At 45.1% G+C, this 14,832-nt stretch overlaps 2 protein-coding genes across 9 annotated transcripts in view; one reads left to right on the top strand and one right to left on the bottom strand.

Moving 5' to 3' along the window:
- Positions 1-13,407, bottom strand: part of MYO9B (myosin IXB) — a 343,844-nt gene extending 330,437 nt beyond the window's left edge. For 4 of the 7 annotated variants that reach the window (XM_077253181.1, XM_077253225.1, XM_077253203.1 and 1 more), the window contains exon 1: positions 13,020-13,213. The gene's annotated coding sequence lies outside the window, so the exon portion shown is untranslated. The other 3 variants (XM_077253219.1, XM_077253192.1, XM_077253210.1) reach the window with 3 other exon arrangements.
- HAUS8 (HAUS augmin like complex subunit 8) overlaps positions 13,261-14,832 on the top strand; it is a 181,877-nt gene continuing 180,305 nt past the window's right edge. The window contains exon 1 of one of the 2 annotated variants that reach the window (XM_077253241.1): positions 13,261-13,448. In XM_077253241.1, coding sequence (XP_077109356.1) covers positions 13,435-13,448 — 14 coding nt within the window. In that variant the 5' untranslated portion in view covers positions 13,261-13,434. Of the gene's footprint in view, positions 13,551-14,832 lie in introns of both variants that reach the window. The other variant, XM_077253251.1, reaches the window with a different exon arrangement.

The following is a 14,832-nucleotide window of genomic DNA, read 5'->3' as shown; positions in this document are numbered from 1 at the left end:
CTCACAGACACAAAAAGAGGACTTAAAAATCCTCCAAAAAAATTGAAAAAAAAAAAAATCAGAGAAAAAAGCAGAGATGGTTACCTGCTGAAGCCTCCAAACAAATGCACCAGCAGGGCGCATCGGACCCGATTAATGATGGCAAAAACACAGGTGCAAAAAATACAGATGAAACAACCACTTTCAATCCAGTGTTGGCTGTTTGGCATTAGTGCACAAAAAGATAAAGTCTGTATGTGGCATTGTTCACACAGGCAATGCAGATCATCTGGTTTACAGCCTATTACTAATGCACATACAGGCGGGCTGCCCAGTGCTACAAAATGCATGCTGTGAATAGAGGCCTACAGTTTACAGAGCCATCTTGGTCCGACTGCGCCCTGCAAGATAAAGTGCAGAAAAACCACATATCAATGTATGTAAGGTATTAGTTTAGATTGGGGCCTCAATACGTAAGCCGGCAACCCACGTCAAGGGTCCTTACATTTTTGCTGGTCCTAACGCTAAACATTGAGTAAAAGCTCACAGACACAAAAAGAGGACTTAAAAATCCTCCAAAAAATTGAAAAAAAATCACAGAGAAAAAAGCAGAGCTGGTTACCTGCTGAAGCCTCCAAACAAATGCAGCCAACACTGGATTGAAAGTGGTTGTTTCATCGGTATTTTTTGCACCTGTGTTTTTGCCATCAATCGGGTCCGATGCGCCCTGCCGGTGCATTTGTTTGGAGGCTTCAGCAGGTAACCATCTCTGCTTTTTTCTCTGTGATTTTTTCAATTTTTTGGAGGATTTTTAAGGACAATAGGCAAGCAGCTTGAAGAGAAGGAAACAACTGTTGGCACAATTATTAGAAAATGGAAGAAACACAAAATGACTATCAATCCTCTGAGGTCTGGGGCTCCATGCAAGATCTCACCTCGTGGGGGTAAGGATGATTCTGAAAAAGGTCAGGATTCAGCCCAGAACTACACAGGAGGACCTGGTCAATGACCTGAAGAGAGCTGGGACCACAGTCTCATACATTACCGTTAGTAACACGCTACGCAGTCATGGATTAAAATCCTGCGGGGGGCATGTCCAGGCCCATATGAAGTTTGCCAATGACCATCTGGAGGATCCAGAGAAGGCATGGGAAAAGGTCATGTGGTCAGATGACACAAAAATAGAATTTCTTTTATATGAACTCCACTCATGTTTGGAGGAAGTAAAAAGATGACAACCCTAAGAACACTGTCCCAACTTTAAAGCATGGTGAAAAACACACCATACTTTGGGGGTGCTTTTCTTCAAATGGGACAGGACCACTGCACTGGATTGAGGGGAGGATGGATGGGGTTATGCATCACAAGATTTTGGCCAACAACCTCCTTTTTCAGTAAGAGCATTGAAGATGGGTCGTGGCTGGAAGGAGGTGAAACTCAATGTTGCTCAGTGACAGTTCCGAAAACTGAAAGATCTGGGGAAGCTCTGTATGGAGGAGTGGGCCAAAATCCCTGCTGCAGTGTGTGCAAACTTGGTCAAGAACTACATGAAATGTCTGATCTAATTGCAAACAAAGGTTTCTGTTCCAAATATTAAGTTCTTTTTTTTATTGTATCAAATACTTATTTCATGCAATAAAATGCAAGAGACAGATATATATAGATTTTTTGTAAAAGGTTCTGTCTCAGTTGAAGTGTACCTACATTAAAAATTACAGACCTCTCCTTTCTTTGCAGGTTGGAAAACTTGCAAAATTGGCAGTGTGTCAAATACTTAATTTCTCTACAGTATGGGCTATTCAGACAAACTGAGGAAACCCCAAAAAACATGTCACGATATGTACAACGACTCAACGTGGAAGGGGGAGGTTGGTCAGCGGACAGCACAACAAAACACACAACAGAATGGAACAGGGGAGATGAACACCCTACCAATAGGGAAATGAGGGATGGACACCGCCTGAGCTCAAACCTGAGCATGTCACTGAACACCCCTAACACTCTAAGTGGGTCCTCCCCCCCCCCCAATCAGGAACCTCATCCCTCGCTGTCACCTCACACTGCCCTGGCTAGTGCACTGGCAGACAAGGGAGCTAGCCTCACCACTGCATATGGAACAACACGGGGGAAAGTAACAAACACGAGTAAGACTCGGAAAAAAATACCACACTTAGATTCCAAACTCCGCTGTCAAGCTTCACACCACAAATGACACAAGTAGGACTCCAAACTCAAGAAATAGCTTACACCAGAGGGCTGCAACTGCAAGGCTGGTCTCCACAGAGAAAATCTATCACCAACAGTCAGCTGATGCATCAGGTGACCATTTAACCCCTTCACCCCCAAGGGTGGTTTGCACGTTAATGACCGGGCCAATTTTTACAATTCTGACCACTGTCCCTTTATGAGGTTATAACTCTGGAACGCTTCAACGGATCTTGGCGATTCTGACATTGTTTTCTCGTGACATATTGTACTTCATGTTAGTGGTAAAATTTCTTCGATATAGCTTGCGTTTATTTGTGAAAAAAACGAATATTTGGCGAAAATTTTGAAAATTTCGCAATTTTCCAACTTTGAATTTTTATGCCCTTAAATCACAGACATATGTCACACAAAATACTTAATAAATAACATTTCCCACATGTCTACTTTACATCAGCACAATTTTGGAACCAAAATTTTTTTTTGTTAGGGAGTTATAAGGGTTAAAAGTTGACCAGCAATTTCTCATTTTTACAACACCATTTTTTTTTAGGGACCACATCTCATTTGAAGTCATTTTGAGGGGTCTATATGATAGAAAATACCCAAGTGTGACACCATTCTAAAAACTGCACCCCTCAAGGTACTCAAAACCACTTTCAAGAAGTTTATTAACCCTTCAGGTGTTTCACAGGAATTTTTGGAATGTTTAAATAAAAATGAACATTTAACTTTTTTTCACACAAAATTTATTTCAGCTCCAATTTGTTTTATTTTACCAAGGGTAACAGGAGAAAATAGACCCCAAAAGTTGTTGTACAATTTGTCCTGAGTACGCTGATACCCCATATGTGGGGGTAAACCACAGTTTGGGCGCATGGCAGAGCTTGGAAGCAAAGGAGCGCCATTTGACTTTTCAATGCAAAATTGACTGGAATTGAGATGGGACGCCATGTTGCATTTGGAGAGCCCCTGATGTGCCTAAACATTGAAACCCCTAACAAGTGACACCATTTTGGAAAGTAGACCCCCTAAGGAACTTATCTAGATGTGTGGTGAGCACTTTGACCCAACAAGTGCTTTACAGAAGTTTATAATGCAGAGCCGTAAAAATAAAAAATCATATTTTTTCACAAAAATGATCTTTTCACCCCCAATTTTTTAATTTTCCCAAGGGTGAGAGAAGAAATTGGACCCCAAAAATTGTTGTGCAATTTGTCCTGAGTACGCTGATACCCCATATGTGGGTGTAAACCATTGTTTGGGCGCAGGGCAGAGCTCGGAAGGGAAGGAGCGCCATTTGACTTTTCAATGCAAAATTGACTGGAATTGAGATGGGACGCCATGTTGCATTTAGAGAGCCCTTGATGTGCCTAAACATTGAAACCCCTAACAAGTGACACCATTTTGGAAAGTAGACCCCCTAAGGAACTTATCTAGATGTGTGGTGAGCACTTTGACCCACCAAGTGCTTCACAGAAGTTTATAATGCAGAGCCGTAAAAATAAAAAATCATATTTTTTCACAAAAATGATCTTTTCACCCCCAATTTTTTATTTTCCCAAGGGTAAGAGAAGAAATTGGACCCCAAAAATTGTTGTGCAATTTGTCCTGAGTACGCTGATACCCCATATGTGGGTGTAAACCATTGTTTGGGCGCAGGGCAGAGCTCGGAAGGGAAGGAGCGCCATTTGACTTTTCAATGCAAAATTGACTGGAATTGAGATGGGACGCCATGTTGCGTTTGGAGAGCCCCTAATGTGCCTAAACATTGAAACCCCCCACGAGTGACACCATTTTGGAAAGTAGACCCCTTAAGGAACTTATCTAGATGTGTGTTGAGCACTTTGACCCAACAAGTGCTTCACAGAAGTTTATAATGCAGAGCCGTAAAAATAAAAAATCATATTTTTTCACAAAAATGATCTTTTAACCCCCATTTTTTTATTTCCCCAAGGGTAAGAGAAGAAATTAGACCACAAAAGTTGTTGTGCAATTTGTCCTGAGTACGACGATACCCCATATGTGGGTGTAAACCATTGTTTGGGCGCATAGCAGAGCTCAGAAGGGAAGAAGCGCTATTTTACTTTTCAATGCAAAATTGACTGGAATTAAGATGGGATGCCATGTTGCGTTTGGAGAGCCCCTGATGTGCCTAAACATTAAACCCCCCCACAAGTGACACCATTTTGGAAAGTAGACCCCCTAAGGAACTTATCTAGATGTGTTTTGAGAGCTTTGAACCCCCAAGTGTTTCACTACAGTTTATAACGCAGAGCCGTGAAAATAAAAATTATTTTTTTTTTTCACAAAAATGATTTTTTAGCCCCCAGTTTTGTATTTTTACAAGGGTATCAGGATAAATTGGACCTCAAAAGTTGTTGTCCAATTTGTCTGGAGTACGCTGATACCCCATTTGTGGGGGGGGACCACTGTTTGGGCGCATGACAGAGCTCGGAAGGGAAGGAGCGCCATTTGGAATGCAGACTTAAATGGATTGGTCTGCAGGCGTCACGTTGCATTTGCAGAGCCCCTGATGTACCCAAATAGTACAAACCCCCCACAAGTGACCCCATATTGGAAACTAGACCTCCCAAGGAACTTATCTAGATGTGTTGTGAGATCTTTGAACCCCCAAGTGTTTCACTACAGTTTATAATGCAGAGCCGTGAAAATAAAACATATTTTTTTTCCCACAAAAATGATTTTTAGCCCCCCAAATTTTTATTTTCCCAAGGATAACAAGAGAACTTGGACCCCAGAAGTTGTTGTTCAATTTGTCCCTAGTACGCTGATACCCCATATGTTGGGGTAAACCCCTTTTTGGACGCACGGGAGAGCTCGGAAGGGAAGGAGCACTGTTTACTTTTTCAACGCAGAATTGGCTGGAATTGAGATTGGACGCCATGTCGCGTTTGGAGAGCCCCTGATGTGCCTGGACAGTGGAAACTCCCCAATTCTACCTGAAACCCTACCCCTAACCTCACCCCTAACCGTTTACTGAACATTTTCTGACAGTCATAAGTGCCACGTATATAAGTGCCACGTATATAAGTGCCACGTATTTAAGAGCCACGTATTTAAGTGCCACGTATTTAAGTGCCACGTATTTCAGTGCCACGTATTTCAGTGCCACGATATTTCAATGCCACGATATTTCAGTGCCACGATATTTCAGTGCCACGTATTTCAGTGCCACGTATTTCAGGCACTGAAAAATACGTGGCACGTAAATACTTCAGTGCCACGATATTTCAGTGCCACGATATTTCAGTGCCACGTATTTCAGGCACTGAAAAATACGTGGCACGTAAATACGTGGCACGTAAATAAGTGGCACTGAAATACGTGGCACTGAAATACGTGGCACTGAAATACGTGGCACTTAAATACGTGGCACTTAAATACGTGGCCACTGAAATACGTGGCCACTGAAATATCGTGGCACTTATATACGTATATACGTATATAAACGTATATTTCAGTGCCACGTATTTCAGTGCCACGTATTTCAGGGTAGGGGTAGGGTTAGGGTTTTTTGTTTTTTTCTTGTTTTCTTGTGTTTTTCTATAAAAACGCATGCGTTTTACCGCGTTTACATGCATTTTTTCACACGTGGTTTTTTTAAAAAACGCATGCAGATAAAAACGCAAGTGTGAAACCAGACTAAAACGCTTTTTATAGCAAAAAAGTTTTTGCGTCTCCACATTTTGAGACCTATAATTTTTCCACATTTTGGTCCACAGAGTCATGTGAGGTTTTTTTTTTTTTGCGGGACGAGTTGACGTTTTTATTGGTAACATTTTCGGACACGTGACCATTTTTTATCACTTTTTATTCCGATTTTTGTGAGGCAGAATAACCAAAAACCAGCTATTCATGAATTCTTTTGGGAGAGGCGTTTATACCGTTCTGCGTTTGGTAAAATTGATAAAGCAGTTTTATTCGTCGGGTCAGTACGATTACAGCGATATCTCATTTATATCATTTTTTTATGTTTTGACGCTTTTATACGATAAAAACTATTTTATAGAAAAAATAATTATTTTGGCATCGCTTTATTCTGAGGACTATAACTTTTTTATTTTTTTGCTGATGATGCTGTATGGCGGCTCGTTTTTTGCGGGACAAGATGACGTTTTCAGCGGTAACATGGTTATTTATATCCGTCTTTTTGATCGCGTGTTATTCCACTTTTTGTTCGGCGGTATGGTAATAAAGCGTTGTTTTTTGCCTCGTTTTTTTTTTTTTTTCTTACGGTGTTTACTGAAGGGGTTAACTAGTGGGCCAGTTTTATAGGTTGGGTCGTTACGGACGCGGCGATACTAAATATGTGTACTTTTATTGTTTTTGTTTGTTTTTTTTAGATAAAGAAATGTATTTATGGGAATAATATTTTTTTTTTTATTATTATTTATTTAGGAATTTTTTTTTTTTTTTTTTTACACATGTGGAAATTTTTTTTTTTACTTTTTTACTTTGTCCCAGCACTCTATCAGATCCGCGATCATACTTTCATCGGAGCAGGCTGCAGCTTTCATCTGCAGCCTGCTCCGACCCGGAAGTGCTCCCTGCAGGACCCGGATACAGCCCCTCGGCCATTTTGGATCCGGGGCCTGCAGGGAGAAGACGTTCGGTACGAGGTGAGTACATCACCTTGTACCGATCGTCTCAGGGAAGCCCGCAGGGAGCCCCCTCCCTGCGCGATGCTTCCCTGTACCGCCGGTACACCGCGATCATGTTTGATCGCGGTGTGCCGGGGGTTAATGTGCCGGGGGCGGTCCGTGACCGCTCCTGGCACATAGTGCCGGATGTCAGCTGCGATATGCAGCCGACACCCGGCCGCGATCGGCCGCGCTCCCCCCGTGAGCGCGGCCGATCGCGTATGACGTACTATCCCGTCGGCGGTCATGGGGGCCCACCCCACCTCGACGGGATAGTACGTCAAATGTCGGGAAGGGGTTAAAGGATGGCGGGAGTGGTCACCACCCACATCAGCTGACCTAGTCACTCTGCAGTTGCAGCAGGCTGCCAGCAGCGGAAACTAACATTAACCCCCGCTGGTTCTGAAAGGAAAAAAGCTACATTTAAAACATAGTGGAACCAGAGCTGCCACACATCCAAAACTGGATTGCGACACTAACAAACCCTAAAACTTTACTTTTATTATTTAAAATAGCGGGTGTAGAAGGGAAGTGCACCCAAAATGTACATCTTTACATAGAGATGTGTTTAGTGCATGTTTTGTGTATATCCCCCACATGTATGCCTGCTGTAAAACAAAGCTGCCATGAGCTGGAAAAACAAGTTTCATTTAGGACTGAGGGGGTGTATCTTAGTGGACAATAGACCGTGACCTCATCTCACACACCTGGGGCTGGACACACCTCTTTTAGCTGGTCACTTACAAGGGACAAGACCAGGTGGTTCTGCCTCTTTTGCTGTGTCTGCATGCTGGAATCATGATAGACCCACATGGCTTAATTATACTCTGTACCCCCTTTTCTTAATAGGCCCAGTACTATTCATTAGGGTTAGCTAGCCATAGGTGGGAGGGCTGATAATGTATGTGTGATTTGGGTAATTGGACAGTTAACTGATTCTTGCGATATTACTGGTTATTGTGGGTTATTACTGTGGGATATTGTTGGGATATCACTGTATACTGTAGTGATATTACTGTATTAGAGTTGTATCTATATATCTATCTATCTATCTTCACCAGCTTGGGTATAAATATGTATGTTATAGACTGCAGACTTGTGTGTGTGTTAGGCTATGTGCACACGTAGGAAAAGAGGTGCAGAATTTTCTGCACAAAATCCGCATCTCCTGGCAGAATCCGCAGCCGCGGATTTGCCGCGGAATTGATGCAGATTTTGTGCGCATTTTCTGCGGTTTTTGCCACTGCGGATTTTAATCATGGAGGGGTTCAGAAACGCTGCAGATCCGCACAAAAGTAGTGACATGCTCTTCTTTGAAATCCGCAGCAATTCCGCACTGATTTTTCCGCACAATCTGCACAGCTTTTTTTTTATCCCATTGAATAACATTGTACTGTACATCACAGTGCGGATCTGCAGCGTTTCTGCACGGAAAAATCCGCTGCAGATCCGCATCGTGTGCACATAGCCTTAGGTTTCTTTCACACTTCCATCTTCCAAATCTGCACAGGATCCGTCAAGACGTTGAAATGACAGATCCTGTGCAGATTGTGGAAAACATGTGCACTGGGCCCGTCTTTCTGACGGACCCGTCGAGGCTATGTGCACCGGTTGCGTATGCATCTTCGCAGCGGTTTTCCGCTGCGAAAGCGCTTACACAACACAAACCAGGTTAAAAAAAAAAAAAAAAAATTGCAGTGTTCTCACCTACCGGCGTTCCCGCGCAGCGATGCTCCCGGCAGCTAGCGTTCCTAGTAATACATTGCGAAATAACGCGAGATTTCGCAATGTATTACTAAGAAGTAATGCTAGCTGCCGGGAGCATCGGTGACGCTGCGCTGGAACGCAGGTAGGTGAGAATATTGCGGGTTTTTTTGTTTTTTTTTATTATTTTTCACATTATATCTTGTTATTATTGATGCTGCATAGGCAGCATCAATAGTAAAAAGAGAAAGAGCGAGAGAGAATTTCCCTGACGGGAAATTCTTCCACGCATGCTCTCTTTGAAAAGGCGGGACCTGTCACTGGATTCCTGCTTTTCAAAGGCAGAGACGCATCCTGCGCCCATAGGCTACTATTGTAGCCAGTGACGGGCAGCGCAGGATGCGTCGCTGACCGATTTTCCGACGTGCAGAAGAACGTTCCTCTGAACGTTTTCTCTGCCTGACGGACCGTTTTTTTATGCAGGATCCAGTGAAAGACGGATGAAACGGATGGCCATCCGTCACAATCCGTCGCTAATACAAGTCTATGGGAAAATGCAGGATCCTGCAAATTTTTTTTCAAAAAACGACGGATTGTGACGGGAGGTGAAAGAGGCCTAATATATACCCTTTATTGATACACAGTTTTGTCTCAGTTAGTATATAGTATAAGGAATAGATAACAGTTAGAGTATAGTATAAGGTAAAGATAAAGTTGTGGTATTAAGTGGATATTAATTATTAGTAGTCAATTTTGGCGTTAATAGTTGATATCAGACCTCATTAGAGGTGTAAGGAGAGTTCCTCCTTTGGTTAGTAATTTTTGGAGGAAAACCCCGTTCCTTTAACAGCGGGATAAAAAGATATTTATACAGTTTGTCCCTACACTGCCTAAATGATTCTAATTACAGTACATTACAGGCATTTGCCTAGAATATCATATGGTGACACCCGGGGCGTCACCTTATTGGCAACATAGGACAATTGTCTTAAAGCACCAAATCCCCACCAACACGTTTCAACACAGAAGCGGTGTCATCAGGGAATGGGACAATAGCTATATGTACCGTATATGGGCCTCCTGACTCTCTCTCCAACACATGATGTTGGGAGAGATAAGGATCCACCATGTCCTTTTTCAGAATGCTGATCCTTTTGTTATCTGCAAGGTAAGCCATGGCAAGAGGAGTCTGACATCGGCTCTATCACAGAGCCTTTGGCTGAGGTTCCCGTATGTGGAGGAGTAACCAAACAATGGTTAGGCTGGAAGCTATCCATTATATATGAGGTCCCTAAGAATTATTACAACAGGCCAGTTTCTGCAATAAACGAGCATCAATCATCTATGTAAACATCTATGTAAAAGTCAATCTGCACGGGCTTATGGTCACATTCACACAGGCTACCAAAACAGCATGGAGTCCATAATGTGAATATGATCATTCTGTCCCCCTACAATATCATGTGGTCCACAGCACAATCTGCTGCCAACAACGATAATTTAACGACCTGTAGAAAGGATCCAATCAGCTGATCGCCTGCATGTTTGCAAGAGCGGATAATCAGGAACGAGGGAATTTTATTCAGCATAAAGTCCCTTTCATTTACAAATAAAGACATCTGGCAGCTTTCTACATATTTCAAGATCTATGCCTCCAGTTAATGTAGAAAAAGCACTTGTTTACATTCAAGGGCTGAAAATCTGTTCTTAGCTGTAAAGTGGATGCAAAGGTATACAATCCCTGTGGATTCCGGTCATCAGCAGTCCAATTCTCACTGGTCATTTGCTACAGTATTCCAGCCCAGTTAGCTCACAGGAGAGTCATTTGCAAGAGATACAAATGTATCCATTTCTCAGCTGAAAGCAGGACTAGATATGGGGTTTCCAGCCATTAATGGAAACAAGAATGCCTTTGTATTCATTGACCGCAAATTAAAGAAACATTTCCAAGAATTTTTTTATTTGCAAAACCTATCTAAATGTGTATGTTGTGTAATTTAAGTGTGGTAATATACTTACCAATTGCCATGTTACCTAGTTTACAGCACTGTTCCCGTCCTCTTCTCACTCTCATGTCTTCTATTCTGATTCTCCACATCACACTAGGGTTTTAATACCAGAAGTCACTGTTAGGCCGGAGACACACTGGTGCGAGATACGGCCGAGTCTCGCTGGTTAAAAGCAAGCTGTGGCACCTGCACTCCGGAGCGGAGCGTGCAGCTGCATAGCAATACATGGAGCCGCACGCTCCGCTCCGGAGTGCAGGTGCCACAGCTTGCTTTTAACCAGCGAGACTCAGCCGTATCTCGCACCAGTGTGTCTCCGGCCTTAGGCTATAATCAGTATTTTACATCAGTATGTGTAAGCCAAAACCAGGAGTGGGTAATAAATACAGAAGTGGTGATGTTTTCTATTATATACTTTTCCTCTGACTGTCCCACTCCCAGCTTACAATATTGATATAAAATACTGACCGGATACTGAACGTGGCCCAAAGATGCAAGTCTATGAAGCATTAGGTTCACATTGTACAAGTTGTTTCAGGCTCAAATAAACCCCAGTGTGATCTGGCGAGCCGGAGTACAAGTCATGAGAGTGAGAAAAGAACCGAAGCAGCTCCTGAAGCTGGAGAAGACGGTGATCGGCAAAAATATTAGTGTGCCAACGACCCACGTATTTAGACAGGTTTAGCGAATATTAAACATTCCCAAGAAATTTTGTAACATCTTCAAAATGATGGAGGAACTTAAACACAATATATTAGACAGCTGTAGAACAGTTCATCTGTTAGTCAAGTTTCATTAGCTGAAAGAGCAGAAAACCTATAAAGCTTTGCCATACATGTAAAGGAAACGAGCTCTTTCAGTGAACAACTGAACAAATCTGCAGTGCACATGCTGCGGAAAATACCGTGCGGAAACACTGCGTTGTTTATTCCGCAGCATGTCAATTCTCTGTGTGGATTATGCAGCGGTTTAGTCTGCTCCTCAATGGGAATCCACAGGTGTAAAACCGCAGGTCAAACCTGTACAAAAACCGCAGGAAATCCGCTGTAAATCCACAGGTAATCCACAGTGCGTTTTACCTGTGGATTTTGCAAAAACAGTGCAGAAAAATCTGCACACGAATCCGCAACGTGTGCACATAGCCTAAGAAGCAGCCATCACAAGCAGAAGGCATTCTATGATAACCAATGGATCTGCCATGTCCGGCACAAGGCCGCCAGTAGATACAAAGCAGACATAGATTGAAATAAAGACCATCAGCAGATGACAAGCCTCTGTCTGGATCCTGCCCACAGCCTTGGAATTGCAGTAAATGGCCAGTAGATCCCCCATTACCCTGCAGGCAATCAGAGCGATCCTGTGTCTGCAGAGCAACAATGTCATTATTACAAGGAATTGTTATTGTTATTTCGGCGATTCCCAGGACACCAGATACAGTGCTGGAGCCCACCCGCTCCTACGACTGATCCGGCAGGAGCCCACCCGCTCCTACGACTGATCCGGCAGGAGCCCACCCGCTCCTGCGACTGATCCGGCAGGAGCCCACCCGCTCCTGCGACTGATCCGGCAGGAGCCCACCCGCTCCTGCGACTGATCCGGCAGGAGTCCACCCGCTCCTGCGACTTGTCCGGCAGGAGCCCACCCGCTCCTACGACTGATCCGGCAGGAGCCCACCCGCTCCTACGACTGATCCGGCAGGAGCCCACCCGCTCCTACGACTGACCCGGCAGGAGCCCACCCGCTCCTACGACTGACCCGGCAGGAGCCCACCCGCTCCTACGACTGACCCGGCAGGAGCCCACCCGCTCCTACGACTGACCCGGCAGGAGCCCACCCGCTCCTACGACTGACCCGGCAGGAGCCCACCCGCTCCTACGACTGACCCGGCAGGAGCCCACCCGCTCCTACGACTGACCCGGCAGGAGCCCACCCGCTCCTACGACTGACCCGGCAGGAGCCCACCCGCTCCTACGACTGACCCGGCAGGAGCCCACCCGCTCCTACGACTGACCCGGCAGGAGCCCACCCGCTCCTACGACTGACCCTGCAGGAGCCCACCTATTCCTACGACTGACCCTGCAGGAGCCCACCTGCTCCTACGACTGACCCTGCAGGAGCCCACCTATTCCTACGGCTGACCCTGCAGGAGCCCACCCGCTCCTACGACTGACCCTGCAGGAGCCCACCCGCTCCTACGACTGACCCTGCAGGAGCCCACCCGCTCCTACGACTGACCCTGCAGGAGCCCACCTATTCCTACGACTGAGCCTGCAGGAGCCCACCTACTCCTATGATTCATCCATGACTCCACACACAGGAAGTTGATGGGAAACAGCCCAGTGTTAGTAAGTGCACCTCCCTAACATGACACCGAGCAGCCTGATGCTGACCAGCACTCCTAGCAGGCAGCCAGTATCGGCAGCGCCAGCACTTACTGCCTCCCATTCCGCGTACTATTTACCTCACACAGTCTACCCGCTACATTCCTCCCGGTTGTTCTCCTCCGCGGCGACTTCTCTGGAACTTCTTTCCCCTCCCGTCCCGTGCAGTGACTTCCCTTCACAGAACTCTTTCTTCTCGCCTGTCTGCAGAGTAGGAAGCTCAGCTCCGCTCACTCTCAGCGCCGCCTCTCCCTCCTTACTTCCTCCCCGTGACGTCACTCCTGTAACTTTACTCCAGCCCTCCCAAAGCTGCGCTCCTCCACCACCAGCCAGAGCCCGCACAGAGCGCCGCGCTCACCATAGAGAGGGCAGTCACCACCGACAGTCCTCCGAGTCAGAGAGAGGAAACATAGAGAGCCGCTTAAGCTCGGTTTTAAAACTGAGCATGCCCAGTTAGCTGCATGCTGCATACTATTTGGCGGGAGAATCAAAGAAATGGCAGACTCGGGGTGAGCACCGGTTTGGAAACGTGACTGACGTATTTAATACCTGGCCTCTGTTCCGATGTCGCGTTTTATTTCAAAGCTTTGTGACCTCTTCTGAATGTCATGGTAGGAAGTTAAGTTCTCAGCGCTACCATCGGTGACTGGCCATATTTGCCCAGGTGGCTAGTGTAGCATGGTGTGGGTGGCCAGGGTCTGGGCCGTGGCATCGGTCATTGCACTGTTCTACCTAATTACTTACTGTCTAGTTACACATGTATCTGAGTATGTTACCCCCACCTTCCTGCTGTGTCCTTCCACCAGTCCAGGATGGTCCCTTAGGCCATGTGCCCATGCTGCGGATTTCTAATTCCACAGTGAAAAACCGCTGCGGATTTATCGCGGTTTCTAGTGCGGTTATCTCTGCAGGTTTTCACCTGCAGATTTCTATTGGAGCAGGTGGAAACCCGCAGCAGAATCCGCTCAAACAATTGACATGCTGCGGAAAATAAACCGCTGTGTTTCCGCGCGTTTTTTTCCGCAGCATGGGCACTGCGGATTTCATTTCCCATAGGTTTACATTGTACTGTAAACTTATGGGAATCCGCAGCGTGTGCACATACCCTTACTCCCCAGGAAACCCTATTCTAAGGCTTCTTTTACACTTACCGTGGTTTTGTAGCCCCAATAGATTTCTATAGGGCCGCAATAATTCCACGGATCACCGAGCACCGTATGGCCGTGAGGGCCGTATTTATGGCCGTGAAAAAATATCGAGCCTGCTCGATCTTTTTCGCGGCTTACGGACTCTGCCCACCTTTGACAACGGAAGCTTGCTTTCGCGGTGCACCGTGACTTCCGGTTTTGCAGACCACTGTTTGTTTTTTTTCCAATACTTTTTCCATAGTATTGGAAATCTGAAAAAATGGCGATCTGCAAGTTTTTTGCGGTCCGTTATTGTGACAGACCGTGAAAATTGCGGCGATACGGCCCGCAAAAAAACCCAGTAAGTGTAAAAGAAGCCTAAGGCTATGTGCCCACGTTGCGTTTTTTTAAGCGTTTTTGCCACGATTTTCCGCAGTGGAAATGCTTTAAAAAGCTTACAAACAGCATCCCCTTTTTTTTTTTTAATGCATTCCGCAATTGATGTGCCCATGCTGCGTTTTTTTCTGCGGTGGAAACGCATCGCGGTAAAAAACGCAGCATGTTCATTATTTTTGCGTAATCGCAGCAATCGAGCCATAACTTTTTTTTATTTTTCCATCAGTATGGCTATGTGAGGGCTTGCACTTTTGAACGACACCATTGGTTTTACCATGTCGTGTACTAGAAATCGGGGAAAAAAATCCAAGTGCGGTGAAATTGCAAAAAAAGTGCAATCCCACACTTGTTTTTTGTTTGTTTTTTTTGT

This window comes from Ranitomeya variabilis, chromosome 1, assembly GCF_051348905.1.
Source record: "Ranitomeya variabilis isolate aRanVar5 chromosome 1, aRanVar5.hap1, whole genome shotgun sequence".
Taxonomy (NCBI): Eukaryota; Metazoa; Chordata; class Amphibia; order Anura; family Dendrobatidae; genus Ranitomeya; species Ranitomeya variabilis.
The sequence above is the reverse complement of the archived record's forward strand: the minus strand, read 5'-3'. Positions and strand labels throughout refer to the sequence as shown.